We start from the raw sequence: 27,855 nt of genomic DNA on the forward strand, positions 1-27,855 counted from the left end.
AAGAAAGGGACTATTGGCAGAACCAAACGTTGTTCGAAGCCTGTTTTCAATACTTCAACTTAATTGGTAAGTCTTCAAATCGAAGAAATTTTTGGATTTTAAGTTGACATTTACCCGCGATACTAATTCTGTCATGATCCTGAATGCTACAATGCGAAGCCCCATTACGCTATGCGTATGGGGCTGCTGGTCGCAGTTCTATGCGTGCAATGGGCTGCACGCTGCTGGTCGCAGTCAGTGGTTTCGTACAATATTTATTGACGCCGTACGGCGACGGCTCTGGTAGGAAACCATTATTGCATGATTACTAAGACATGAGAGCACTTTGGGGCGAGTAATTCTCACAGACAACGTACTTTAACGTGAAACACAAACCAAGACAAGGAAATTCAGGGAAACTTTTGAGGTACCAAAACTTTTTATTATCTTTAATTCTGTTGAATCAAGACATCAACTACTGGATGTGCTTCCAACCAGAGCTACACTGTGTACTGTATACAAATTGAAAAGGTGAATGATCCTGGGAATTCCCAGACTCAAGGAGACACAATACAAGAGAAAAGACCCGGAAGTGGTTGAGAAAATGAAATGTGTTTGGGGGTTGTGAGGACAATCACGTGACTGCTGCCTCCAGCTCTAGATTCCTTCACTTTGATTGTTTTTTTTTTTTGTTTTGTTTGGGGGGGGGGGGGGTGATGGGGATGGGTAGAGGTTGCTATTTTGTACAGAACTTTGAAGCATTGATAATAAAGTGTGTTCTTTGTAGCTACTGTAGTTTTAAGTGTATCTTTTATATTCACTGTTCAGTATTTTCAAACATACTGTTTTTACCAGTAACATGCCAAATAGTGTGTTGGGGTAATTTTTCGATACCTATTTTTTTTTCTTTTCATCACCTTTCTATTAAAGAAAAAAACATACACATGTAATTCATGGATAGATTCAACACAATAAATACTATCTGTGTGCGCAAAGATCAATTGTATTATAATGAGAGTACAACTGTACAAATTATGTATTGTATGAGATGCTAAAAAGGAAAAAGAAAAAGAAGTGATTCTGGACACTTGTTAAAAATAGCTTTCTAAGTACAGTGTACAGTATTGTTACAATTTACATTGTAAGTGGTAAGACTGCTACCACTTCATACTACACTATATGTGTACAATGTACGTACGCTGTATGTAGTTGTACATATTTCTCAAGAAGGAATGGATCCACATCCCCTTTTCTCATTGTTTCCTTTATCAATTTGGATGAAACATCTGCTGTCTTAAAGGCGCATAGACCCGGTGAGTGCGGGGGCGCTGTTGGATAATATTGCCGATCACCGTCAATAGCATGATACATGTACATGTATAGATTGCCGAAGTTGAGCTGTCATCAAGAGTAAAGCACGTAGGTGTTGCTAGGTAACCTTGCCTTCGTTGTCTTTGTCGTCTTCGTAGTATGACGTCACCGAAGAAGTTTGCTAAAGCTGTCATCATCAGCCGAGTCATGAGCCGAACTGTGATCGGACCACTGACTACAGTAGATCGGACTTCTTCGGACTCGTGGAAATGGGTCAAAGCGTAAGCGTTAAAGAGGAGTCGATAGCAATAGGTCTCTGCAGGAAACTTGCGCCATGGGCCCGTGTATGCATTCGACTAAACCACCGGGTCTATGTGCCTATAATACTGAGCATATTGTTATAAATTCAGTGAAATTTGTTGTTGTTTTTTTCAGTGAAGAATTAACATTACAAAGTCATCAACACACTATTGTATACATTTACCATCTGCTTGTAGCAAGCATAAAAAAGTAAAAAAAAAAAAATGAGATCCTGTAGATGTTACAGTGTGTAGTATGCTCCATACATTCACCGTCTATAATATCAAAGTGTGCAAATGTACTCTGTATGTATTTCAGAAGCAGTGCTGTATGCTCATGATATTTTTTGTTTGAAATTCACCAAATGTTTTTTCTTATCTCCGCAGGTACTGGAATGGGTGAGTAATACTGATCTTGATGTTTGTTTTTTAACTCTTCCCCCCATCCTCCTGAAAAATGGTTCCAGTTAAGTAAAATGTCACATACTGTACATGTAATAAAAGTTGTTGTGTTTCCATGTGTAGTTTTATAGCTAGTGAGGACATAAATCACATTCTATGATAAGCATAGGGTTCTAAGTTCAAGTTCAACTGTGGTACATGTGACACTTTTTTTTTTTTACTAAACCTGTGTCTTTTTAATCGTCAAATTGTGCATCATGAAAATTACATTGATATAATACAAAACTCACCCTAGAACAAATTTCATCAATTTGACTAAATTGAAGTTCCAGTGGAACAGATAAGGTATTAAACTGTGCATGTTTTATAGAAATAATATGTAAAGTTAAGATTGCTAAACCACTGACATCGTCACTGAATCAGAAGTACTAGATTTAATCATTCACAGTTTGCCAAGATCAATTCACCTTTGTCTTTTCAAAAAGGGTTTATCCCACCAAACCGAACTGGCCTGATTAGTGATGGCTTAAAACTGATTTTATTGAACTTACCGATGTCAGTGGGAAATATACATTTGTATTGGGAAAAAGTTGAAAAACAAATAAACTAGGGTTTGAAAAGAAACTAGAAATTGAAACTAAAAAAGAGAGGCATAGAAGAAGATTACACGTCGGTAAATGTACAGTTGCAAAGTATGTTTGTAGTAGATGCAGTATTGAATTCTTTGTTTAATTTTGTTTCATTTCCTTGTTTCATTTGCGATTGAATAGTCCCCCAGACCACAACATACACATGTACCATCACTCTCAAAACTCCTAGAGTTTACAGTATGTTCATGAAAAAAGCCTCCTGTTTTTCATACACTTGGCAAAGTCAGGCCATGGTTGCTTGTGTTACAGTGGAACTAAATGAATCATATTCTCTTGTTCTTTTTACAGCATACGCATTTGTGGACTATGGGGACAAGCGTGATGCAGAGGTAATTTAGCAGCATTTTGCAAATTTTTATCATTTTTGTCATGATTTGATAAACTTGAAACAGCAGTTGAATTGGCTCTGTGTTTTGTAACATTATTTTCAGTACAAACTCTTCCCTATCGTATGACATTTCATTCACTCTTTTTTTTTTATAGGATTGCAGACATTTCTATAGATGTGTTTCTTTATTAAAGTTCAAAATTAGAAAGCCAAGTGCTGTGCTAATCAGTATGCTTTTGTTCTTGTACTGTGAACTTTGATTGGAAGAAATGTGCTCCCATGGTACAACAGCTTTAAGGATCCTTGTAGTGGTAAGGAAATACTAGCAGGATTGATGCCCAGGCATCTATCAAGGAGGAAGTAAATTTGAGATCTTCCAAGAAACCAGATCCTGCTTTAGTAGAATGTGAGAAACCTCTGTAGGAAGAGCTGGAGAAATATTTTGATAACTTTTTTTTTTTTTTTTTTTTTTTTTTTTTTTTTTTTTGAGGGCATTGCTCTTGGAAGGTATTGGTGCTTTTGTGGTTTTAAAAGAGAAAGAGTTTGTGGGTTGGATCAAGGAAATATTGGTATAAAATGTGAGTGTAACATACACTGTATGTGTGAGAAGACTTTGCCATTTGTGTGAAGGTGGTGGGAAATATGTAACTTATAGACATGTAGGTGGGATCTGGTTTGTAGCAGTTATGTTTGTATGTCTACAGCTTGAGCTTGGAGCATGTGTTTGAAACCTGTGGTACACCTGAACTATTTTTTTGTTACATTGTACAAGTAAGGATTCTTACATGTATTTCTCATTTCTTTGTTGGGGGTAGCAAAATTTGAAAAGGGAATAAATTGTAAAATTACTTTATAATTTTAAGACAAAATTGGATCCAAGTAAAAGTGTTTTTCCCTGAAATCCCCGAGAGGAAGTCATCATCAATTAAGGTCATGAAGCAAAGCAAGAGGACAAAAGAAGTTTTTGAGATCAATGTCACAAATCTAGTAGATCCTTTCTTAATTTTGTAATCATTGTGTGACCTCACATACAGTAGGCAATTCAATATTGTCACCTTGATTATTATTATATTACCGTGAATGGATTATGTGAAAGGAAAGGCTGTGTACAGGAGCTTGTGGCCAAACCATACAGTATACACAGTGAATAGTATTCATGACACTCTTATCACATGGCTGGAAATTACATGTGGGTGGTGGATGCAGCTATGGTGGATTTGAACAACAAAACAAAACAAAAACATGTACATCACTTTGAAACAAACCTGGAATATATTGAAGAGCACTTGATAAACTTTTATCATTTAAGGAAGAGTGGTTACCAAGGATACTAAGGCAGTAATGTGTTGCACAAAGCTGTTTAAAGGAGGTTTACAAGAGGCTCTGCTTAAAGGAAACCCAAACCCAAAGAGAAATGTGGATTGAGTGAAAGCAGCTCAACATTAGTAGAACACAGTTAAGTTTGAGGAAAATTGGACAATCGATGCAAAAGTTATGATTTTTTTTGAAGTTCTGGTGTTGGAACTGCTGGATGAAGAGACTACTAGAGGTTATGACATCATAGGGGAATTCCACAAAAATTGATTTTTCATGAAAATTACACATAATGCATTGTGCTGATGTACAATGTGCCATCAATTTGATACTGATGTTAAAGGTAGCAATTATTCCCCCTGCTTTTTGAAAGTGGTTTATGATAGACAAGTGCTCTTTCATTATGCTAGAAAAGTGAATTTTTGTGGAATTTTCTTTATTTTTTTTTATATTGTTGTCCATACAATGTACATGTATACAACATGTTGGTCATAACCTCCAGTAGTCTCCTCATCCAGCAGTTCCAATACCAACACATTAAAAATTCTTAACTTTTGCATCGATTGTCCGATTCTCCTCAAACTTTCACTGATGTATTCTACTAATGTTGCTGTTTTCACTCAATCCACATTGCTCTTTGGGTTTGGGTTTCCTTTGAGTAAAACTGTATTTTTGGAAAGATAAAACCTGTAAAATGTATATGTGCATGGATGGTGTACAACATTACACGTACAATGTACATGTGTAATGTGCATTTGTCTACCTGGATGGGCTCAATTCTTGTCTTCATACATTTGTAGTTGATGCAACCAAAAAACATATCCATATTTCCATACCACTTTTACCAGGGAATGTTGAATAGTCTAGTGCTAAGAGTAGAAACGGGATTTGTTTTGTTATCTTCGACCAGCATTTATACATTCTAGCTTGTGTATTTACTCCAGATGTAAAGTGAATACAACTGGTGGTGAACTGCATGTTTGTACACTGTACACCAGAGCCAAAGCAGATGTTGTACATGAGCTGCATATGTACAAGATCTCTGCACGGTATAGTCCTGCATCATGCATTCAACAGGTGAAGTAGCTGTACTTACAATGTATCTGATTCAAGTACAGAGTTTGAAAACTGTCTGCTATTGGGAGTGTAGTCTGTACAATGTACGCGTCTTGCAGTCTCTGCGTGGATTCACTACTGTATCTCAACCTTGTTTGCATTTCATATGGCGGCAAAATGTTTTCAGACTAATCTCTGTACAGTGTTTGCATATTGATTTATGAGAAGAACAAGCTCTTTTTGCTCTCTTTATTCAATAGAGAACAGCTGTAATTTCTGCAATATGGAGATTCAATTTGTTGCTAAAACATGCAATACCGGTAGTCTACAGTTGTACTGTACTTCCTGTCATACGTGCAATGGAGTACATTTACAATGGAGTTACCGAAATGTACACATGAATGATTATGACATCATAATGCATTTTTATTTAATCATAATATCTTTTTCACAGTTTGGTGAAAGTGACTTAAAAATACCATTGAAATTGAATCCCTTTGTTGGAATGTCATAATTTCTTACTGCTGAACATGCCATGATCATATGCTATACATTTACAGCTCTATGATTTTTGCTCTTATGAAACCAGCAAACAAAAGTAAACTTCGAGTAATGATAAGAATGTGAGGAGCTTTCTGGAAAGCACTGTAATCTTTCTGATCATAGTTTCACAAACAGACAGGCGGCCTGAGAGAGAATAACACTTCTTCTGAAATTTATCAATCGGGGGACACAATCTTTTGAGCAAAGGGTCAAAGGTTAACACTACCTTGTTTGAACTTCAGTCTGTCCTCTTCCACTGGAACTCACAATCTTTGACCTGCGACTTCGGCTAATAAATGTTTTAATGTGATCAAATCGTGCATTCAGTCAGAGAATATTTAATATGTAGACTCATAGAGTATTAGACATTCCTGCTCTGTATTTTACATTGTGCAGTCTAGTCTTGCTTCCAGACGTTGCTTTTGTACATTCCCGATCTCTCTGATTAGGCTTCTTTAATATACATGTACATGTATGATGACTTCTAATATGCTGCAATACATAAAGCCAATATTCATGAAAAAGTTAAACAAGCAGCAGACTGGTAATGTGCTGGAACTCACCTACATTTGTAGACCTGTGCCACTTTTAGGGCAAGAAAGCCTAAAGTCAGTATATCTCAAAACTCTTCTCAGTTAATCTGTCAGACAAGAAGGTGATGTGTATTTTAAGACTTTAATAGTAATGTGGGGGTTCGTGGATGGCCCAATAGATTCGATGCCCACTGGGGTACATGCGGAGTATATCCAAAAAACCAAGAGTACAATGTAGCAGCTGTCGGCAAATATATGCATTGAAATGTACACTCATCAGTTACAGTCCACTCCAGTTGAGATTCCTCGACTGTTTTGTGTCATTAATGTAGAGCAGTGATAAAGTTAGCAAGTACACCATTTTGTTATGGAGATTCTTGAATTACGTACACTGTATGTACAAGGGTATACATACATGTACTGTGTACAGTGTACAAAATATACACTGTACACTGAATATACACTGAATATACACTGTACACTGTAGTGTACAGTGTACAAAGTATACACTGTACACTGAATATACACTGAATATACACTGAATATACACTGTACACTGTAGTGTACAGTGTATATTTACTGTATGTATACGTGTACAGTGAATATCTAGGGCAGGTCAACCTTTACACTGTATGGGTCCTCACTCTCCTGGGGTGTTCAATTACTGTAAAGCAAGATATATTCGCGGCATGAAATTTGCATAAACTGGAGCCAACAGCCTTTCTCAAGGTATAAAATTTTTGAGAATTGTCATTGGCATTCAATGCATAGTGCATTTAAATTTCACGAATCTTGGCTCAAAAATAATCGTAGACAAGCAAATTTTGATTATGAACAAAAGTCATGCATTAAAGGATGAACTTTTTTTTTCATGAGTGAATCTCAAGAATTATGATTTAGTGTCCTGAAAATTGGGGAGAAAATAGAGTACAGTGCAAGTTACAGTACTTGTACAGATGCAGAAAGAGTGTGAATACGGTACATCCTGTTTGATTCAATAGGGTCTACATGTACATTTAGTTTGGAATTTGGCTTGGAAGTAGAATGTCTTGCCTTCAAGTTTTGTTTTATTTTTCTTTTTAACAGTTGTGAAGAAGTGGGAATCTGAATTCATTCAATCATAAATGATAAGTTTGACAGCCACTTGTTCTTGACTTGGGAGCTCTTTAAAAGAAATGCTATTAATTTCATGGTTGATTACTTGTGTGCATCTAATGCGAACATGGTTAATCTGTCAAAATAAGGCAAAACTGTGATTTTTGTTGATTTGCTTGATTATAAAAAAATATTTCTGCCCCTGATGACTTTGGAGAAGAATAATACATGTAATAAGTATAATGTCCAAGAGTGATATTTGGCAGTCATAGTAAAATTGGTTTTATTGAGAATGCGAGTCAACTTGTAGCGATGCTCATTAGATTTGACGAGATAACTCCAGACTTGTCTCCTAATAAAGGCATTGATGTGGAAGAATACAGCCTCGTATAACTTGCAGTACAAGCTGCTGGTGTACATAATTCAGTATTGTTTCTTCGGAAATTGTGCTACACGTGCGGACGGTTTGCATGGCAGCGACGTAACCATGGTTACTGCACACTTTTTTTTTTCCGTTTTTGATGGGAAGTGAGTGTACAAGCATTGTTGATTTGCACTGGAAGCCAACTGAGAAATGAGTATGGTATACTGTGTAGGTGTGACTACACAGAATTTTATTTGGTGGCCATAACAGAGCTTTCACATATAATGTATATTTTATTTCTTTATCAATTTTAAATCGAGAAAAGGTGAAAAGGAATTTAGCATGCTTTGTACAATTAGTGATATTTCTGTATGTTTATCATGTGAATGTGCAGCAACATTTCTCTCTCTCTCTCTTTACAATGTATTTGTGTATGTGCATGGGTTTACTGTAGTAATTTTTCACACACACCAATAGATTGCTTGTATTTTTTGTATGATCATGCTTTCCTTGTACATGTCATTGCTTGAAGACACTTTGCTGAAGAGAAACTATGGAGTGCTACTTGGACAAAAAAAAAATATTTGCATATCTCCAAAAGTTGGATTGTACAACGTAGTTAGTGACAAGCAAGTTGCATTTTGTTATTTTAGGGGGGGGGGGGGGGGGAGAACAATTGAAAGGTTAATGCAACAAATACTGTAATTTCTGACTTTTTTTGGTCATGTCTGGTGAGATTTTATGATGAAATTATGACAATAGTCGAGATTTTATGAAAGTCAAAATGCATTCAATACAGCATATTCTAGACTTACAGACAAAAGGAAAGATCCCTGAAATGCCTTTGGTGTATTTTCAGCTTTAAAAAGGTTGCTGTGAACAGTTAGAATGAGAGCTTCCTAGTTAGATCACTCAAGGTCTTATGCATGTCAGCACTCTGGAAGATACTCGGACAATTACTCCTAGTCTCACGTCAAGTCACACACATTTTAGTTTAGTTCCCTTTAGTCCCACACTTTCACAATGGTGTTTGTTTTGTTTCTTGTAGATTTATGCACTGAAAGAGATGACTGTTTGATTTCAATCTTGTTTACCCACTCTTTTCTCGGTCTTGCCTTTGGTGAACCTATTACTCTACCCGCTTTACGTCTTGACCGCTTTGGGCTGACGTCTTGAAACGATGCTTCCGATTGAAGCTTGCGAGCCTGAAATTTAAATCACGTTGACTAAGCGAGACAAGCCAGTTCTACCATGCGAGGGCGCTGTCTAGTGTGACTCTGCCTTGATCTCTCCTCCCATATCAAATTGACGATTATCAAAAAGTATGTGCCTCAATTTTAAATTTTTGTGTATAATGCATCTGTACAAAATCTGCTAGATCCTTCCAAAATTTTATTCTTGATTGTTGCATACTTTTTGAAGGAATGAGTAAAGACACAAAGTTTGAATATTTTGATGCCAAGAACTTGTCAGATTTCATGTCATGTACTTGTACTCTTTAGCTTGCAAATTCACATAAATGCAAAATATTGTATGCTCCTTGTTTGTCCTTGCATGGCTCTGAGCTACTTCCCAATTTATAACAATATGTTGTTATTGAAAATTAGTCTTTTAGCCAACAAAAGCACCATGAATTCTTTTTAACCTCCACATAGTGAATGCCAGTTTGGTCCCAGATAGGTAAATATCCAGTACATTTCCTTACATTGTACCTGTTGTAAGGTTCCCCCTTTAGGGCTTACTGTTCAAATTGTCCATGCAACATTCATCATTGAGCTTTGTAATGCATTGTCCTTTTCTGATATAACCCAATGGAACAACTGAGAGAAGACTAACATACTGAGCTTACATTTTTCATTCTTTGTGTAGGTTTATACACAACAGTACTTGTCGACACGTTTTTCACTCAAATGAAAATTTCATCCAACATTGAAAAATGTATCTTCTACTGTCCTTAAGTCTGCTATCCTTAATTCTTATTTACAAGCATTCTAATACTTCTACCTTTACCTATCTATCGTGCCCACACTTCTATTTTAAAGTGGAAACTGCTCTTCATTTTTGTCTCGCCCACCGGAGGTGAAGGCGAGACTAAGGGATCCAAATGGCGTCTGTCCGTCGTCCGTCCGTCGTCCGTCCGTCGTCCGTCGTCCGTCACAAATGTTAAAGTTTACCTGCAAGACTCTCTTATGATGCATAACTTGGCAACTGTTACAGCAATGGCAGCCACACTTGGGTGATAGAAGCACTAGGGGTATCTTCATGTTATGGTGTTGTCAGAGGTCATGTGATGATGTCAAAGGTCATTTGAGGTCATATATTAAAGAGTATGTGCAAGACTCTCTTTTCTATGTTAAAGTTTACCTGCAAGACACTCTTTTGACAAATAACTTCACATAACATGCTTGGATTACAACCTAACTTGGGTCATAGATGCACTGGGGGTTCCTTCATGTTACGGTGCCGTTGGAGGTCACAGGATAAGGTCAAAGGTCATTTGAGGTCATACGTTAAAGTTTACTTGCAAGACTCTCTGATCACATGTAACTCGACACATGTTGCTACAATGGCAATCACACTTGGGTGATGGATGCACTGGGGGTACCTTCATGTTATGGTGCCGTTGGAGGTCACAGGATAAGGTCAAAGGTCATTTGAGGTCATACGTTAAAGTTTACTTGCAAGACTCTTATCACATGTAACTCGACACATGTTGCTACAATGGCAATCAAACTTGGGTGATGGATGCACTGGGGGTACCTTCATGTAGTGGTGCCGTAAGAGGTCACATGATAAGGTCAAAGGTCATTTGAGGTTATGCGTTAAAGTTTACTTGCAAGACTCTCTTATCACACGTAACTCAGCACATGTTGCTACAATGGCAATCAAACTTGGGTGATGGTAGATGTCTCTTGGGAAGTTGTAGGTAACCACAAGGTCAAAGGTTACAGACAGGGGTCAATGAACTTTTAGGGCCCAATGTTAGGTTTTTAGGGCGCATTTCGTTTATGGCTCATAACTTTTGATCCCTTTGTCCGTTTGTGACCAAACTTGGATGGAAGATACATGTCCCTTGGGGAGATGAAGGTCGTCACAAGGTCAAAAGTCACAGGGGTCAACAAACTTTAAGGGCCCAATGTTATGTTTTTATGGCGCGTTTTGATTGTGGCTCATAACTTTTGATCCCTATGTCCGTTTGTGACCAAACTTGGACGGTAGATGTCCCTTGGGAAGTTAAAGGTCATCACAAGGTCAAAGGTCATAGAAAGGGGTCAACAAATTTTTGGGGCCCAATGTTAAGTTTTTATGGCGCATTTCAATTATAGCTCGTTACTTTTGATCCCTTTGTCCGTTTGTGACCAAACTTGGATGGTAAATGTCCCTTAGGGTGTTGAAGGTCACCACAAGGTCAAAGGTCATAAGCAGGTCAATTAACTTCTGGGAGTTATAAAAAATAATAATTCCTTGTGCGCGAATGGGCGAGACACAATTTGGCGATTGCCTTGTATTGTAACTGTGGTGAATACAGTAAAACCTATCAGGCAAAATAATAACAGTTTACTGCAATGGCACAGAAATGCAAAAAAGAAAAAGAAAAAAAAAGAATAAAGTTGTAGCAGTGTGATTTTCGTATAAATATACTATGAAGTAATACCTTAATAGCCATTTGTAATACCTACATTTGTGAAAACCACTCTCCATTTCATTGACTGTGATCAATGCAGTGAAATGTAACAAGCAGAACTGTGAAAGTTTACTACAATGGCACAAAAATGCATACACACAAAAGAGAGAGTTGTAGCAGTGAGATGGTTCGTAATATAATTCAATACACAGTTGTTAGTTTTCCTTTAAAGAAGGGTAAGTCTGTCACTAGTGTACTACAAGAATTTGTATGTACATTCAAATCAGGCATATTAAAGTGACGACAATTTCTTTTTACACTTGAATTTGAGAAGAACGAAGTATGTTGTATGTTCTCCACATTCATGGGTCTACACTTTAATCAAGTCAGTATTAGTCGTGTTTGATTTTTTTTTTGTGTGTGTGTGTGTGTGTGTTAATATACAGTATAAATCATTGGAAGAATATAAAGTGATAACACTGTATTTAAATTTCCACTTTATACCAAATCTTAAACCATCTATTCATTCATATTTTTCACTATCATTCATTGTTCTATTGTTAGTTTAATGAAACTGTGATTTGTTTTTGTTTGACAATAACAATTACGCTGTACTTTCAAGACATTGCATGTTATTCTTGACACTATTATACATTGTACACTGTACAGTCTGCTGTTTTTTCTTGCTAAATTAATAATTTGCAGTATATTTCACTACATGTCTTTGTTATTGCTCTTAGAGTAAATTGATCAGAAATAAAAATCATCACAAACCTTTTCAAGAGTTGAAAATGAAAGATGTGGTTAGAATAACCAGTTTGGTGCAGAAACTCTGAAGTCCATTCTTTCAGTGCCAAATTCACCCTGTAGAGTGTTCAAGGGGCATACATTGTATACAGTGTATACGCACTATTTTTACCCCGGTCAGTTATGATGTTCAAACATTATTTTCCATCCGAAACTCTAGAGCGGGAAGTGATATTGCAAAATATTGGGAACCTGTACTTCAAATAAAACTGGAAAAAAAGTGACCTGAAACCTTTGGCTACTGTTGTACTTGTATACACTGTACATGTATCTCCTATTTTAAAACTGAAAGATTACAGATCGTCGCTGGGGCGACAAGACCTCATATCTACAAAATGTCAAATGTTCAAGAGAGCCAAAAGACATGGTGGCCAAAGCACTGTAGCAAATGGGACAGCCGTTCCTTTGACGTGCCATGGTGGCTTCATTTTTGGGGCAAGACAGCTAGGATTTGGACAGGACATCACATAACCGATTATTTGACCATTATGCAAAAAAGTCGGTTTCACCAAAATTGCAGATACAAGGTCTTGTCACCCCAGCGACGATATACGTTCAAGGTCCTGAATGTGTGACAAGCAATATTTTTTATGTATGAATATGTTTTCACTGCTCAGCAACACATTTTTTTTTCCCCTGAGAGGCCAGTGTGAGAGGTACATTGTCGGGAATTTTAAGGGCCAGATATATATGCCAAATATTTTGCGAGGTTTTTATTTTCGCGAATTGCACGAGGTGGATGCTGTTTGTGAAATTACAGACACGCAAAAATATTGACTCTGATCCCGATATGAATGTGACGTCCAGATATCATTTTCCCCATCCAGTATTGTGCTTCATGATTGCGAATTTAACCCCTCGCGAAAATGTCGGGAAGTCCTGATTCGCAAAAATTTAGACTCCCTAAATATAGGGCGTATACAGTTTATCAATTACAGGGATTGCATGGAGTGATGTATCTGTCATAAACCAAAAAACAAAGTTCTTGCCCAGTGGTACCCATATAACACTCCTTATTCAAAGAATGCCAAGATATTTCCATTTTTTACCTCGTCTTCTAACAATCAAACACATTTGCTACATGTACAATTGTACCAGTAGTCCTATTAATGATCTTTTATACGGTATTGAACTTGATGGATAATACACATTGTACATTGTACAAATTTTGTACATGCCTCCCAGGACATACGGTAATGTGTAATAAGAAGATACTGTACCTTGTATTCTATCCACCTAGACATTGCATTTCAAAAGTTTGGAGCAAGTTTGCATGCAGAACTTTGTTATTGCTACATTTGTACTGTACATGTATGTGAGGTACACTGTAGTCTTTGTGCAAGCCTTATAATTGATATTGAATGATCTGCAGTGTTAAAGGACAAGTTCACCTTTATAAACATAAGGATTGAGAGAATGTAGCAATATTAGTAGAACACATCATTGAAAGTTTGAGGAAAATCAGACAATCCGTTCAAAAGTTAGGAATTTTTAAAATTTTTGTGCAGCAACCGCTGGATGAGAAGACTACTACAGTGTAAGAATAACTTGCGTACAACAATATAAGGAAAATATAAAGAGAATTTCACAAAATTCCATCTTTTGAAAAAAGTACACATTCCCCTGACTCGTTACCAACAAATGTTATGGGCAATATTATTCCCCCTGCCTTTAGAAAGAGGCAAGTCAAGAGCTCTTTTGTTATGCGAAAAAAGTGAAAATATGTTGAATTTTCTTTTACATTTTCTTTATACTGTTGTACGCATATGACTCACAAGCTGTAGTAGTCTCCTCATCCAGCGGTTCCAACACAAAAATTTTAAAAATTCATAACTTTTGCATCGATTGTCCAATTTTCCTCAAACTTTCACTGACGTGTTCTACTAATATTGTTGCATTCTCTCAATCCTTATGTTTATGAAGGTGAACTTGTCCTTTAAAAAGGAATGCACAAGTGTTGATACACATTGTATGTTATTACCCTGTTCTTTCCTGTACAAATGTGTATAAAATACATGTGTCTGTAGGGCAGAGCTGTGCGCTGTAGGAACCTGTAGTCAATTTCAAACCTCTTCTGACAGCTGATCGTAAAAGTTTTTATAGCGTCTGTCTGAAAAATTCTTTAAACTCTTTTCAGTTTTGTTTTGTGTCACCACTGGAATGAGCGTGAATTACCTATGAGGAATGCAGACAAGATGTAAGGGAAGATGGTTAACTAAAGAGAGAGTTAAGAGTGGTGTACAATAGAAAGGATTGAGATTTGTGCAGGGTCCAGTGTTACCATTCATACTCTTATCTTTTCTGATTCACATGACCTAGTTGATTTTATTGCATGGATTTGTCTTTATACAGTGTTTATTGACAACAAAACCAGTATGCATTGAGTATAGAGCTCTATGAACACTCAGTCAGGCTGAGTCTGATACTGTGTTAGATTACAAACGGGCTGATTTACCATTTGCAGATGAAACAAGAAGTCAGCTTTAGTGCTTCCAAATAGTTCTAAAATGTGAGTTTGGGATAGAAACAACCAATGTGAAAAAATTGAATCAGTATTTAATCAGTGTTAAGTATCGTGAAATATACAAAATGTGAACAGATATGTTTCTAGACTAAACCATCTACAGTTGTGGTTTAGTGAGAAAAATAGTGATATCTCCTTAATATATTTAAGGCTTTATTGCAAAATATTTTCATGGTAAGATGTTTTGTGATACAGCTGACCTACACATACATGTACCTTATGCATCGAATGTGATATCTTGAACATTTTTAAAATCACTGCTCCCAATGGTAAACAGTACCTTAAACTATGCAAAGCGTGTGAGATTCGCTATTGTGAAGAGAACTCATGACCCCAGTAGCACTTCATGTTAACTGCTGTCTGAAGGGAATTAAATGTAATTGCCTTTGCAGGCGGTTTGCTTCAAATGTGGATTTATCTGTACAGTTGTTTTACAAGTTTGTAGATGTAAAGAAGTGTCTGTAGTTGTTGCCATAGAAAGCTGTTTTATTTGTAGGCTTTTTTACAGGGGGTCTTTGTGACTATATGCCACTGGAACATGTTAAACTGTGGACACTGTACATGGGAGGGGTTTGATTGCAAAATGAATTAATTCCATTCTGGTCATTGTGAGATGATGATTAAACCTGCTAAAGAAAAAGAAGAATAAGACTATACAGGATACTCTTGATCACATCTTAAAGAGTATTCCTTGTTAGGCAATGCAACAAGTGAGGTTGCAGTGGAAAGTTTTTATTTTGCTTTATCTGATGACGAACTTTAAAATATTTGAAAAGGGTACTTACATTTGTACCCTGTTGTGCAATCAAATATTTGAAGTGTACATGAGCCATCCATGTACACAATTGTACAATGCACAAACTGTTGCCATTGGATTTTGTATACTTTGTCTCATATTTGCATTAAGCAAGCAAAATGGCATGTACTGTATGTGTTGATTGTGTTTCTTTCATTTGTGTAGGATGCAATCAGGAACGAGAACGGCCGTGAGATCTGTGGGCAAAGCATCGTAGTGGAATGGGCTCGTGGGCCGAAGAGAGGATATGTGAGTTTTCTTCTTTTCTGCTTGTGACCACTCCCCCATTTCTCGCTTGACCATCTACTTATTTTATCCCTGACCACTCCCCATCTTGTTTTCACTACTCCCCCATTCCTTCCTTGACCACTCCCCCATCCCACCATTGGCCACTCCCCCATTCCACCATTGACTCTCCCCCATTCCATTCCTGACCACTCCCCATTCCCTTCTTGACCACTCCCCATTCCACCCTTGACCACTCCTTCCTTCCACCCTTGACCACTACCCCATTCTTTTCTTGACCACTCCCCTATCCCACCCTTAACTACTCCCCATTCCACCCTTGACCACTCCCCCACTCCACCCTTGACCACTCCCCCATACCATTCCTGACCACTACCCCATTCCCTTCTTGATTACTCCTTATGATTGACTTTTTGGTACGATATCAAATGTTTTAAATTTAGATAGAAATCAACTGGTATGTGCTAGCGGAAGGGCAGACACATTGTTCAGTCTTCGAGACGAAACGATACAAAACGTGAGAAGTACATGTATTATTAAATGCAAAATACATAACAGTTTTGATGCAAATACAATACTGTAAAAGTGGAAATTTTCGTGGTGTTGAAATGTTTGCGCATTTCACGCAACAAGAAACTAGCGCGAAATTAAAAGCACGCAAATATTTTTGCTTGGCGTACATTGTATGTTCCAGAAGTTGATGTCTTGATTCTGCAGAATTAAAAACATGCAAACTTTGTCTTACTCGACCGAGCGCAAAAAATTACTCGTGAAAATTTCCACTTTTACAGTATACACAGCATCATGAAACAAGTTCAAAATGTTTAGTGTCGTTACCCTCGCTCTCTAAACCAACCACTTCAAGATGGATCAGATTTCCAACACATGATCTGGTTTATAGCCTAGATGTGGCTCATATTCCTATCTTCACATGTGTGGTGTAGGCTATGATGGCCCTTGATCTGTAGTTCTTGTAACTAATGTATTGAGAGAAACTGAAATGTACATGTACAGCATGGGTTTTAATGATAGCTTTTGTAAATTTAGACTATTTCGTTTAGAATTGTATATAAAAGTCTATATAAAACAAAACTGAAACCTGTCAAACACCATGAACACACCAAGTTACAACTTTATACATTGATTGCTAAAAGAAGGACTACTTATTTGTTTAACTTTTGGTGTAACTACATGTACACTTTTTATAAGACTGTGTATCATGAAATTGTCATCTTTAATCATGTCGCTGAAAATTTATTGTGAAAATGTTCTGAAAATGAGCAGAGATTTTTAAGGTTCTGACAATAAATATCTTGCTGTAGGAAAACCATTCTATTTCCTTCAAATCTCAAGAGACTGTATGGGAAAGAAATGCATTTCCTCTCACCAAATGTAATTCAAATGTAAAATTTTGTACCACACAAACTGATCAAATGCTTTGTGAGTTTATGTATGTGTGTGGAGCAGCCATTGAGTACAGTATGGGTGAGTTCTCACTGTTAAAGTTGAACGTGATTGATTTTTTGAGAACATTGATGTTTTCTTTGGACAGGACGATGACGAATGCTACCGATGTGGACGTCGAGGACACTTTGCTCGAGATTGTCGAGATCGCGGAGGATCCTCCCGAAGTAAGAAGCAAAAAATTTGGGAAAAGTTAGGAAGGGAGGTTTGTGGTATACACCAGTGATTTTCAGTTCAGTTCAGTTCTTTATTTCAACACTTTCATAAAAAACATCACAATTGATACACAACAAAAAAAAACATTAACACATTTACAATCATACAATCCTCTGCAGTACAGAGGAGAAAATGAAAAAGAAACATTATAAAAGTGTAAGGGCACAACAGGAAGGCTGTTTGTCTTATATGATGTTGGACCCTGATGACAAAATAATTCATTCAGATGCTGCCACAAAGCTCTCTTCCATATTTATATCACCATGCAAACTTACAAACAACACATGGGGAAAAGTTATTTGTTTAACAAAGCAATCAAGCATTGTGTTACATATATTCAAGCTACTTTATATAAAAGGAATATTTCACTTTTTCACTTAAAAACTCCCTCGAGAAAAGATATCCAGTTATAATTCGAATCATTTTTGTCAAAGTTAAGTACTACTTATTTGAAACACTTGTAAAATGTTAATATCATAAACATGTTTGTACTTTATTAGAGGTCTCTTGACTTCATAGACATTTTACTTGTCTGTAAACCTGATTGAAACATACGGTATATGGACTCCCGTTCTAAGGAAGTCCTCAGGACTGGCGGTTTTCTTTCATTATATCGAAATTTCATTATAACTGAACAAATAAACAATAAGATTAGAGCGTATAACGTTGTGGCCTTAATTTTTGCTTCGTTGTAGAAACCATGTTCGTTCTAATGGGAATGCACTGTACTAGTAGTCTCTTTTCAATGTCCTTGCACAAATTAAATTTGTTAAGCCAGTAAGAGTTCTATCAGCTGTGAAACAGATCTGTGATATGTCTGATTGTCCATCACTTTAACCCCCAGAGTGCCACATTCATTACCTCTCCATTGGTTTGTGTGTGAAAGTTGTACACAGTTGACTCATTGGCAGAGAGAGGATTTAAAAAGGATGGCTAGTAATTGATCAGTGGGAATCAGTGGGAATGCTGGGGGATGATTGTTCCAATCCTCGTGGGATTCATTTAAGAGTACATTATATATATATCTATTGTTGTGTGAAAATTGTTTGCCTCAGAATGGTCTCATATTCAAGTAATGTGCAGTTTAATGTTTCCAGGCTAGCATGCCTGTACAGTGATGGGACGATCGTTAACGGGCAACATTACTTGAATATGAGACCATTCTGAAGCTAATAATTTTCACACAACAATAGATATAATATATAATGTATTCTTAAATGAATCCCACAAGGATTGGAACAATCATCTCCCAGCATTTTCACTGATTCCCACTGATCAGTTACTAGCCATCCCCTTTAAAATATGATTGTGTTTTCCTGGTTCTAAAAACAGATAGCTAAACATGTGTAGGGCAGTCTTTAGTGTAATGGAAAATTTAGCTTGGCACTCACTTCATGTGGGTTTACAGGAAATTGGAAGTGTTCAGGGAAATGAGGTCTGAAAACTAGACTATTCCATAGATGTGCTTTTGTGTCCCCGATGTTGGTATATGATCAGTAACGGATATATCTCTCTCTCTCTCTTAAGCCCAGCTCACACCTTTGCGGTTTTAGTTGCGTATAGCTGCGTCAGTCGAACGCAGCCTTAAAGCAGCCTAACGCAGCACTCCGCGGCAAAATATTTTGTAGCAGTCACATTGTTGCGTTGTAGCTCGTATATTTTGTACAAAATGGTTGCCTACGGTTGCCTTAGTTTGCTTTTCACCTCGCTCCAGCTCGCTTTTGCTCGTAACAGTACGATTCAGTACGAAGATTGCTCGCTCCGTTGCGCGTGTACCTCGTTCGCCACTCGTTCGTTGCTCGCTGGCATCTCGCACTAGCTCGTAGCAGCTCGCATGAACTCGCTTCTCCTCGTTTCACTGCTTATCCACTCGACTGTTACTCGTTCCGGCTCGATCCGCTGCATATCAATTCGCCCTGCTGCGTATAAGCTCGTAGAGAGCTTCACTGGTATAAAAATTTTGACATTTTACAGTTACGGGGGGGGGGGGGGGGGGGGGGGGGGGGGGGAGCACAAGGACTTTTTGGTTCAAATTCTTCAAAAAGCAGTAAATTTGGTACACGTGTTGCCAAAAGCATACTAGTGTATTTCAATTTTTTATGGGCGCCAAGAAGGGCGCCCTGAGGCCATATTGGCCAAATGCAATATGGCCGCCATCTGAAATTCAAAAGTCACGTCCATTGTTTAAAAAAGTAAACATTTCACAATAATTTTCAAAATCTGTATTATAGGTTTTCTGGGTCAATGAAATCGATTCTGAATGTTGTTTTCATGGTCTGAAGTCAACTTTTCCTTATAGGGTCACCCTTAATGTCGCTTTGGGTCAGGACATTATTTTCACTACAGGTTATTTCAAAAGGGCTTGCCTACGGTCACTATAACAGGAATGACAACCTTGCTCATTACCTGCAGTTGTTGAGGACTAAACAGAGCATATTACTGTGTTAAAAAAAATACTTTTCAGCCATATACATTGAGTGGTAATACAATTCTGAGAAAAAAAAAAAGATTTTCCACAAAACCTACAATAACAGCGGGAAACTCAGTTTGAGGTGTTTTTAAAAACTGATATGTTTGAATCTGATGTTGCTGAAAGCACACAATTATTCCAAAAGCTTCATGATTTGATAAGCATATTGTGTTTCTTAGTCAACTAAGTGAATTCTAATTAAATCTAACTAGATTTTGTATGAACAGATGTATAGCAGTCATAGCGAGCTAAAGCGAGCAGCATCGAACAGGATCGAGGAGGAACGAGGTAAGGCGAGGATGAACGAGGGGGAGCGAGCGACGGACGAGCTAGATTCGCAATGAAGCGAGTTACCTCCGCAACGGTCCTTGCTAATGCGAGCAGAGTACTAGGAGTAGAGTGAGGTGATGCGAGGTAAAGCGAGGTAACGCGAACGAAAGCGAGGTAAGTCGAGGTGAAGCGAGCAGGTATCGTAACCATACGCAGTGAAACGCAGTTCAAAGTAAAGCTGCGTTGGCCTGCGTTAAGCAGCTCGTTGTCGCTCGCCCTTGCTCGTCCTTGCTCGCACTAGCTGGTTGTCCCTCGTCTTAGCTCGTATGAATTTTGATCTTGCGTTCAGTTGTGGATGTTTGAAAAAATTTCAAACTAGCGAGCTAGAACGCAAAGCCTCTGCGTTAGTCTGCGTATTAACCTCGTATTAGCTCGTTTCATTGCGTAGTGCTGCGTTGGGCTGCGTTAGACTGCGTTCGGGCAATACGCAGCTGAATGCAAGCTCGAAACGCAAAGGTGTGAGCTAGGCTTTACTATTCAATGATGTTATGTGATCAGTAACGGATATCTCTCTCTCTCTCTCTCTCTCTTTCTTTCCTCTCGTCTCTATCAAAGCTTCAACATACAGGTAAGTGTTTATTGAATCAAAACCAAAGCAAACCGGAACCAATTCCCAGAAATTACAAGGAAATATTAAGAGACAGGCTTTTAGGATGGACAAGGGAAATTTGTGACTGATAGAAATTTTGTGCATGTTTCGTATAGACAAACCTCAACTGTCATTTTGTACATTTGTGTCTGTTTATAGATTAATGGGTGTTTAATCATTCAACTCGTAATCAGAATCAAGTAGTGATATACTACAGTACTCGTTCTTCATGTAACTGATTTTAACAGAGTGTAATGCAAGCATTACCATCATTGTTTTGTTATTGAAACTGTTACAGATCCTATTTATGAAGTTTTACTGCATATCCAGTTAATAGTCTGTTTCCAAACCCAAACCTTTTATCTCTTTTATTATTATTATTATTATTAATGGTATCTTTATTCAACAAATCATCGATTGAAGCCAGAGGCTGAATTACAAATGATTTTACAAAAGTGAAAAATATACATACACAGTATTACATATATATACAAATGTAATTAATTACATAATCAAAATAACACTCAGACTCATACAAAACAAGAGCAATTCAACAAAAAAGAAAACCCTCAGGCACTGCATACGTAAGAAAATAAAGTTCGAATTGACGTAGACCTCTGACCCTAAAATTACCAAAACAATCACTGCCAATCAGTACTGTACATGAATATTCACTATTACCAAGTTCCATAAATGTACATTGTACCTTGGACCATTTCCGTGATATGGGGATTTTAACATTTCATTTTAACATCTCTTGCAAGCGGTGTAGGATGACATGTTATGGATAAGTTTGAAGTATGTGTGAATGAGAGAATTTCATTTGGTTTATTTTGCTGGCAGTGATCAAGCATGATAAGATCCAGGATGATGTAATCTTCTCCAGATAAAAACTTCAGGGTACATTCATCCTCCTAAAGCAGTTTGCCTTGAATTTTGTGGTGTTTTGTTTTTTTGCGAACTTCTCAAGTTGGATGCTATTCACAAATTTAACAACACGTGAATATATTGACTCTGATCCCAACTTTAATGTGACATAGATGTGTACATTTCTCCATCCACTGCTGTGCTCTAGAATTGGAAATTTAACACTGCGCATAATTGTTAGGAAGTCCCGATACACAAAAATAAGACTCGCTAAAAATTTGGCTAGCTTAGAAATGGCACTGGATATACACTTGTATTTATACAGTAAAGCTTCATGCAGCAGTGCTGTGTTTTCTACTTATCGTACAGAGTCCAGAGTGACAAATTTTAGTCCCACCCAATGTGAATGATGTAGGCCTATGGTTTGTAGAGCTCTTAAGTTTGCTCATTGTCTGTTTATTTAGTCAGCCATGTCTGAAATCTACCTGTACACATTACAATTGCAGTTTGTTTCTCTTTTATTCATCTGTTCTTAAACCAGGCGACGTAGTAGAAGTTACAGCAGGGAACGCAACTACAGGAGGCGCTCCCGATCACGGTCGCGTTCTCGCTCCCGTTCCCGTTCCCGGGATCGCGACCGTGACCGCCGTCGCCGCCACTCCCCGTCGTACAGTCCGCGGAAAAACAGTCGTTCTCCGTCCCCGCGCAGGACCAACGGCCGCGACCGATCCACGGAGCGAGATCATCGCCGCCGGTCACGGTCACATGATCGTAGCAGTCACCACCGCAGCCATTCCCGCAGTCCTAACAGAACAAATGGGCACAGTAGATCACCATAGCAACGCCAAAAGAAGTTTGTCTTATCAATAAAAGATCTCTTTTTTTAAAAGAAATGCATATGGTCCATTTTTTCCTATTTACATGGTATCTTATCAATGTTTCAATATTTAGTCATTTAGGAAATAGCTTGCTTTCTGCTTTTTCTTTTTTTTTTCAAAAGGCATAAAAGTAAAAAATTTAAAGCCTGAACTGATGTACAGTGCCATGTGTGACTGGAACCAGAAATATCAACCAATCAGGTACTGCCGCTGCAGTCACACCCACCTCAAGTAGCCAATGACAGCTTTGTTCGACGGGTACAAGTGCATTCGAGCGATTTTATTCGTCTGCTTGTGGCGTTAAAATGTATTTCTGGCAGAATCAGCAATGAATGAAAAGCAGAGGTACTAACAGTGAACAACAGGCATAGTTTATGTCCCACCATTTGATGTTAATACAATTAATTCTCTTTACAATACAAGTGACACGACTAGATTTTCTCATGAACAGACTGTTATCTAGTTTTCTCAACATCTCAAACAAGAGCAAGGTGTCTTATATTTGTCAAGAAATAGTTCATCATTGTGGCAGTGTTTCTTCATATACTCCACAGAAGTTTGCTGTAACAGAACTGCTTAGCCAGGGCTTGCCTGGCATAGCATCTTGAAATGGACATCCAACATCCGGACTGACTGCAGTATTTGTTTTTTTGGGGACATATCCACACATTTTTCTTCATTAAAAAAAAAAAAAAAAAGAGTTTGATTCATGGCATTGTAGCTTTCAACAAGTCATGCTGTGTTTTGTCATAGGCGTGTTTAGATTCCCACAGTCCAAGCCAGCGTGGATGTCATGTAAATAGCAGACAGCATTGAAATCTAAGCCTGTTAGAAATAAAAGGTGAGGAATATTGAGAAGAAGGAATCATAGAATGAAATCTTTGCTATTTGATTCTATTTACTGAAAGTAGGCGATAAAGCGAAGAAAAATGCCCATCGAATGAGTTTGTAAAACTCTGATAAAGTGTAGTTGTGCCAAAGGATATGAATTGATGAGAGGAATGAAAAAATGTTTAGCACTCCTTCTGCATTTCCTAAGGGATTTAAAGGGTTTATTCAGAACCAAGTACTCTATTGCCCGTAAAGGCTGAGTTGTTGAGTAAGTGAGTGTAAAGACCAAAAGAGCAACTTAAAGGGGAAAACCAGTCCAAGTATAGGTTAGTCTGAAAAGAAAGAGTAAAATATTGCAAGTTCAGCAGTAAAATTTTGATCAAAATCGGCTGAGAAATAAGGAAGTTATGACATCTTGCAAGTCTTGCTAATTTTTCTGGAGACAGTTCTTGAACGGTCAATATGAATATGCAAATAGCAAAGTGACCATGTCATCCCCTCACAATTTGCCATATAGTTTGTACATAACATTTTGAACTTTCCATTTTTTCATTCAAAATCATTTATGCCCGAGGCTCAGATCCTCGTATATCTAACTGATGGCTATTCTGAAGTTATTCAACCAGGAATAACATCATGTTTCAGCCTTCTGCGACAGAAGCATTGAATTTCCGTCATTTTTTGTATACGATCAATGGAAAATCGTGAGGTTATGACATGGTTAGCTCATTCATTTGCATATTCATATCCACTGTACAAAAACTGTTTTGCAGATATTCGTAAATGCCATAACTTCGTTATTTTTATCCAATTTCAGTCAAATTTTTGCCGTTGAACTCGCAAGATTTTACTCTTTTTTTATCAGACTAACTTATATTTGGACTGTATTTCTCCTTTAAAGTAGGTGAACAGGTTGAAGCCATCATTTTTTTTCTCTCTAATAAGTATCCCCATGAACCTTGTCTATGATAAGCAACTTTTATCAATATTCAATGCACCTTTATATTACAAAGTTTGTACATATTTTCGTCTTTTTCAGGATATGTTTACACAGAGCTTTTGTATCCTGAAATCAGTGGGAATGTCTTGTACAAAGTATTAAATCTCTCTGTGGTCTTCAGTTTGTGATGTGATCTGCTGTGGGCTCTGTTCACACTTGTGAAATAGTGGCAGTCAGACTGGGGTTTGTCTTCATAAGAACCATGCAAGGAAAGTCTTAAAATCACTTTTATGGGAGAGTGTGAAGTGCTCCTTGATCTTCTTTGAAGACTTGATCTGTTTGGGAGTTTTCCTTGGATACTCAGGATTATTTTGTCGTGTAGATGTATTCAGAAAAAAAAGAATTGTTTCATTTCGTTTTCTTTGCAGATTATCACTCTTTAATTATGTTGATCAGGATGACAGAAACAATGACATTTACATACCAAAATTGTACACTAAAAAGTACTGACATTTCAATGAGTATCAGGATATGTGCAGGTCAAAGGCAAGTCAACAATTCAATTTGGAACACTCCAGTGTTTCTTATATCCAAATCTTTTTGCCATGGAAACGGTACATCCATTTGATCAATCTGGATGAAAATTCAAAAAATGCATCAGGATCCTCTGACTTGTCTTATTTTCACAAGTGTAAACAGAGCCTTCAGTTGATCAGTGGAGGTAGTCAGATTTTTTATTGCAAGTTTGGAAAAATCTACGATCACCAGTTTTCTTCTTTCAATAGTTTTGGAGGAATGTCTCTTTCTGAGATATTAGATTGTGACTCTTTATGCAGCTTTCTGTGTTTTCTATGGTGTATATTTTTGTTGAGGTTATTTGTACAACCTGCTGTCTTTACGTGGAATAAAATGTTAGTGAAGTGAATACATTGTAATTCTCTAACCACACAGTGACACAGTCTTACTGTACTACACATGGGGAAAGTTCTTCAGTTGATTTTTCATCTCATCACTTTTTCTTTTTTCATTCTGTAAATGTAAATGCAAGAAAATGCAAGACATTCACATATTTTATTCTATTTTTATTTCTTTTTTGTCGTGGCTATGTAGGGCAAGGCAATTATTGTCGGGTAAGAGTAAGAAAGATCCTCATGCTGCACATTTAGTTCAATTTAATGTTGTTTTTTTAGCTTTAATGCTCTCTTGAATTAGAGGATACCAAGGGATAGGATAAAACAACAACAAATTGATTGCTGATCATTATCCAAGGTTTGAGGCCATAACAGCTTCACCCTCACAGTGTAGTCCCACACATATAAAACCTTTTTTTGTATTTCAACACTGTATTTCCATTTGCTCTTTTCCTCATAGGAACTTCTTATGTTGGACTAGTGAAGATATGCCATGTTTTGGTAATGCACCAGATGATGGGGAATGGGGTGTACTGAAAAAAAAAAGAGGAGAAAAATGGCAAAGCGTGTTAATTGGTCAACCATTCCTAACAGAGCTTTTACTGACACTTAAATGTCATTTTGCCACACAAGATGTGAAAATTGATGCATTGTTGCAGTTGGTACCATGGTTATGTCACAAGGTGTGCTGGATATGAAATTCATTTCAACTTTTAGCCAGATTTACTTTTTGATTTGCAGCTCCTTTTCAACACTCTTAGTTTTCATAGAAATTTCTTATAATTATGTTAATTTCCATGCAATGAATTCAGAAACTTTTTTGATCTGTAGAGTGAAGAGATATAAGTGTTGTCTTAGCACTGCAGAAAATCAGGTCTGGTTATTATCTAAAAGAACTTTATAAAATACACGCGGTCGCACGATATGTGTTCAGCAAAGCTTACTAGTCATGCCAACTTTTTTTTTTCATGTATTAAAAGCTAATAGTTCTTAGCTGTGCTTAGCATTCAATTACTTTTTTTCCTTCATATTTGAGTCTCCTTTCAAATTTGTATATTGTGCCCGGTGTGCTGCATAAATGCCTGCAATTTAAGGGGGAAATGTGTTTAAACTACAACAAGAAATTATTATCCCCTCCATGCATTTTTAAGTGACAGTTTAAAAAGAGAGAGATGCCATTGTCAGTTACTGTGACTGTTGTAGAATGTAATGATCTTGCAAAGAAAAAGCCTCTGTATATATTTCATTAACTTCTTTGAAATCTAAGCCTGTATAAAGTATTAAAGTACTAAGTAGAATGAAAGAAAGAATTGTGATGGGACTAGAAGATTGATTCAGCTTTGTTTGTATGTGTAAAGATAGATATGCACTTGTGTGTTTTAGAGGAGTATGTTTAATTCCATTCTCAAAGAAGCGATGTGGCTGCAGTGTGGTGGTAGGTTGGTGGATGAACTAGGAAACTACAAGAAGAGTTTACATCACAACTACGAAAACAGTAGATGTATTCATATTACAATGTAATTAACTTCTGTGACTTGCAATGTTAAACATATGCTCACATATTTTCTATCAAATCACCACAAAGTTTGAATCTTGGAGAGTTCCTTGCCCAGTAATGATTGTATGTCTCTGTAGTTTTGACACACATCTTCTCTGCTAAGTATTAAGCTGAAAAATTCTTGTTAAAGTGACATTGATTGATCCTATGGTAGAAGAGGGTTCAGAACGAAGTGATAATAGTCAGAAGTAGGATGACAGTTTGATGTGTATACTTTCACAAAAATTCATGTTTTTCATTTCATTGTCATTTTGTAGTTTTTCAAGAATGTTGACAAGACATGTAGTCTTTGGGATAGCAATGTATAAGTGATACCCTCTTGTATATAGACTTTGGTTTGTACTCAGAAAAAAATTTCAATTTCAATTGCCAAGCAGAACTGTACCTTGTATATATATATGTCTTTTTCTATGAAGTATTTTTTGAGTATGAGATATTGTATTTTGACAATATTTTGATAATGTGCTTGGATCTTGTCGTGACACACCAGCTCATTATTCTATCCTACAATGCATGTGAATAAGACAAATGTTTGGTACATGTACTCTGTGTCATTAGAAAGAAAGAAAAACTATAATGTATATTAGCATTCCTTGGAAAAAAAAAATGCTTTTCAGTGACAGCCGTAGAAATAAATCATTACTTGCACTAAGGTTTAGTTTTCTTCCCCATTGTGGTAAAGTACTGCAATGGTCAGTTTGAATGAATGACCACTGCATTGAAGGAGGCCTTTTTGTGGTCAGTACAGGTACATTGTAATTTGATTGGCAGGAAATATTTGCCCTGTAATGTGCCATTAAGTCTCTGTCTGTCTCTCGAGTTCTGTAGCAAAGAGTGAAACAATTCATCAGGACCTTTTGGTCTCTCTTCAGTCACTATTAAGGTGTAACACTCTTTACGATGATGAATCGGCGTCATTGCAAATTTTT

The 27,855-nt window shown here is 37.1% G+C and overlaps 1 protein-coding gene across 1 annotated transcript in view; it reads left to right on the forward strand.

The window, feature by feature from the left end:
- Positions 1-27,855, forward strand: part of LOC139722324 (uncharacterized) — a 37,436-nt gene that overhangs the window by 3,537 nt on the left and 6,044 nt on the right. The window contains exons 3-8 of the mRNA XM_071633634.1: positions 1,977-1,988; positions 2,762-2,970; positions 15,792-15,875; positions 17,425-17,503; positions 20,908-20,920; positions 22,350-22,633. Coding sequence (XP_071489735.1) covers positions 1,977-1,988; positions 2,762-2,970; positions 15,792-15,875; positions 17,425-17,503; positions 20,908-20,920; positions 22,350-22,633 — 681 coding nt within the window. The remainder of the gene's footprint in view (positions 1-1,976; positions 1,989-2,761; positions 2,971-15,791; positions 15,876-17,424; positions 17,504-20,907; positions 20,921-22,349; positions 22,634-27,855) is intronic.

This window comes from Diadema antillarum, unplaced genomic scaffold, assembly GCF_040938485.1.
Source record: "Diadema antillarum isolate AM-2024a unplaced genomic scaffold, OU_Dant_1.0 scf00000163, whole genome shotgun sequence".
In the NCBI taxonomy this organism is placed as follows: Eukaryota; Metazoa; Echinodermata; class Echinoidea; order Diadematoida; family Diadematidae; genus Diadema; species Diadema antillarum.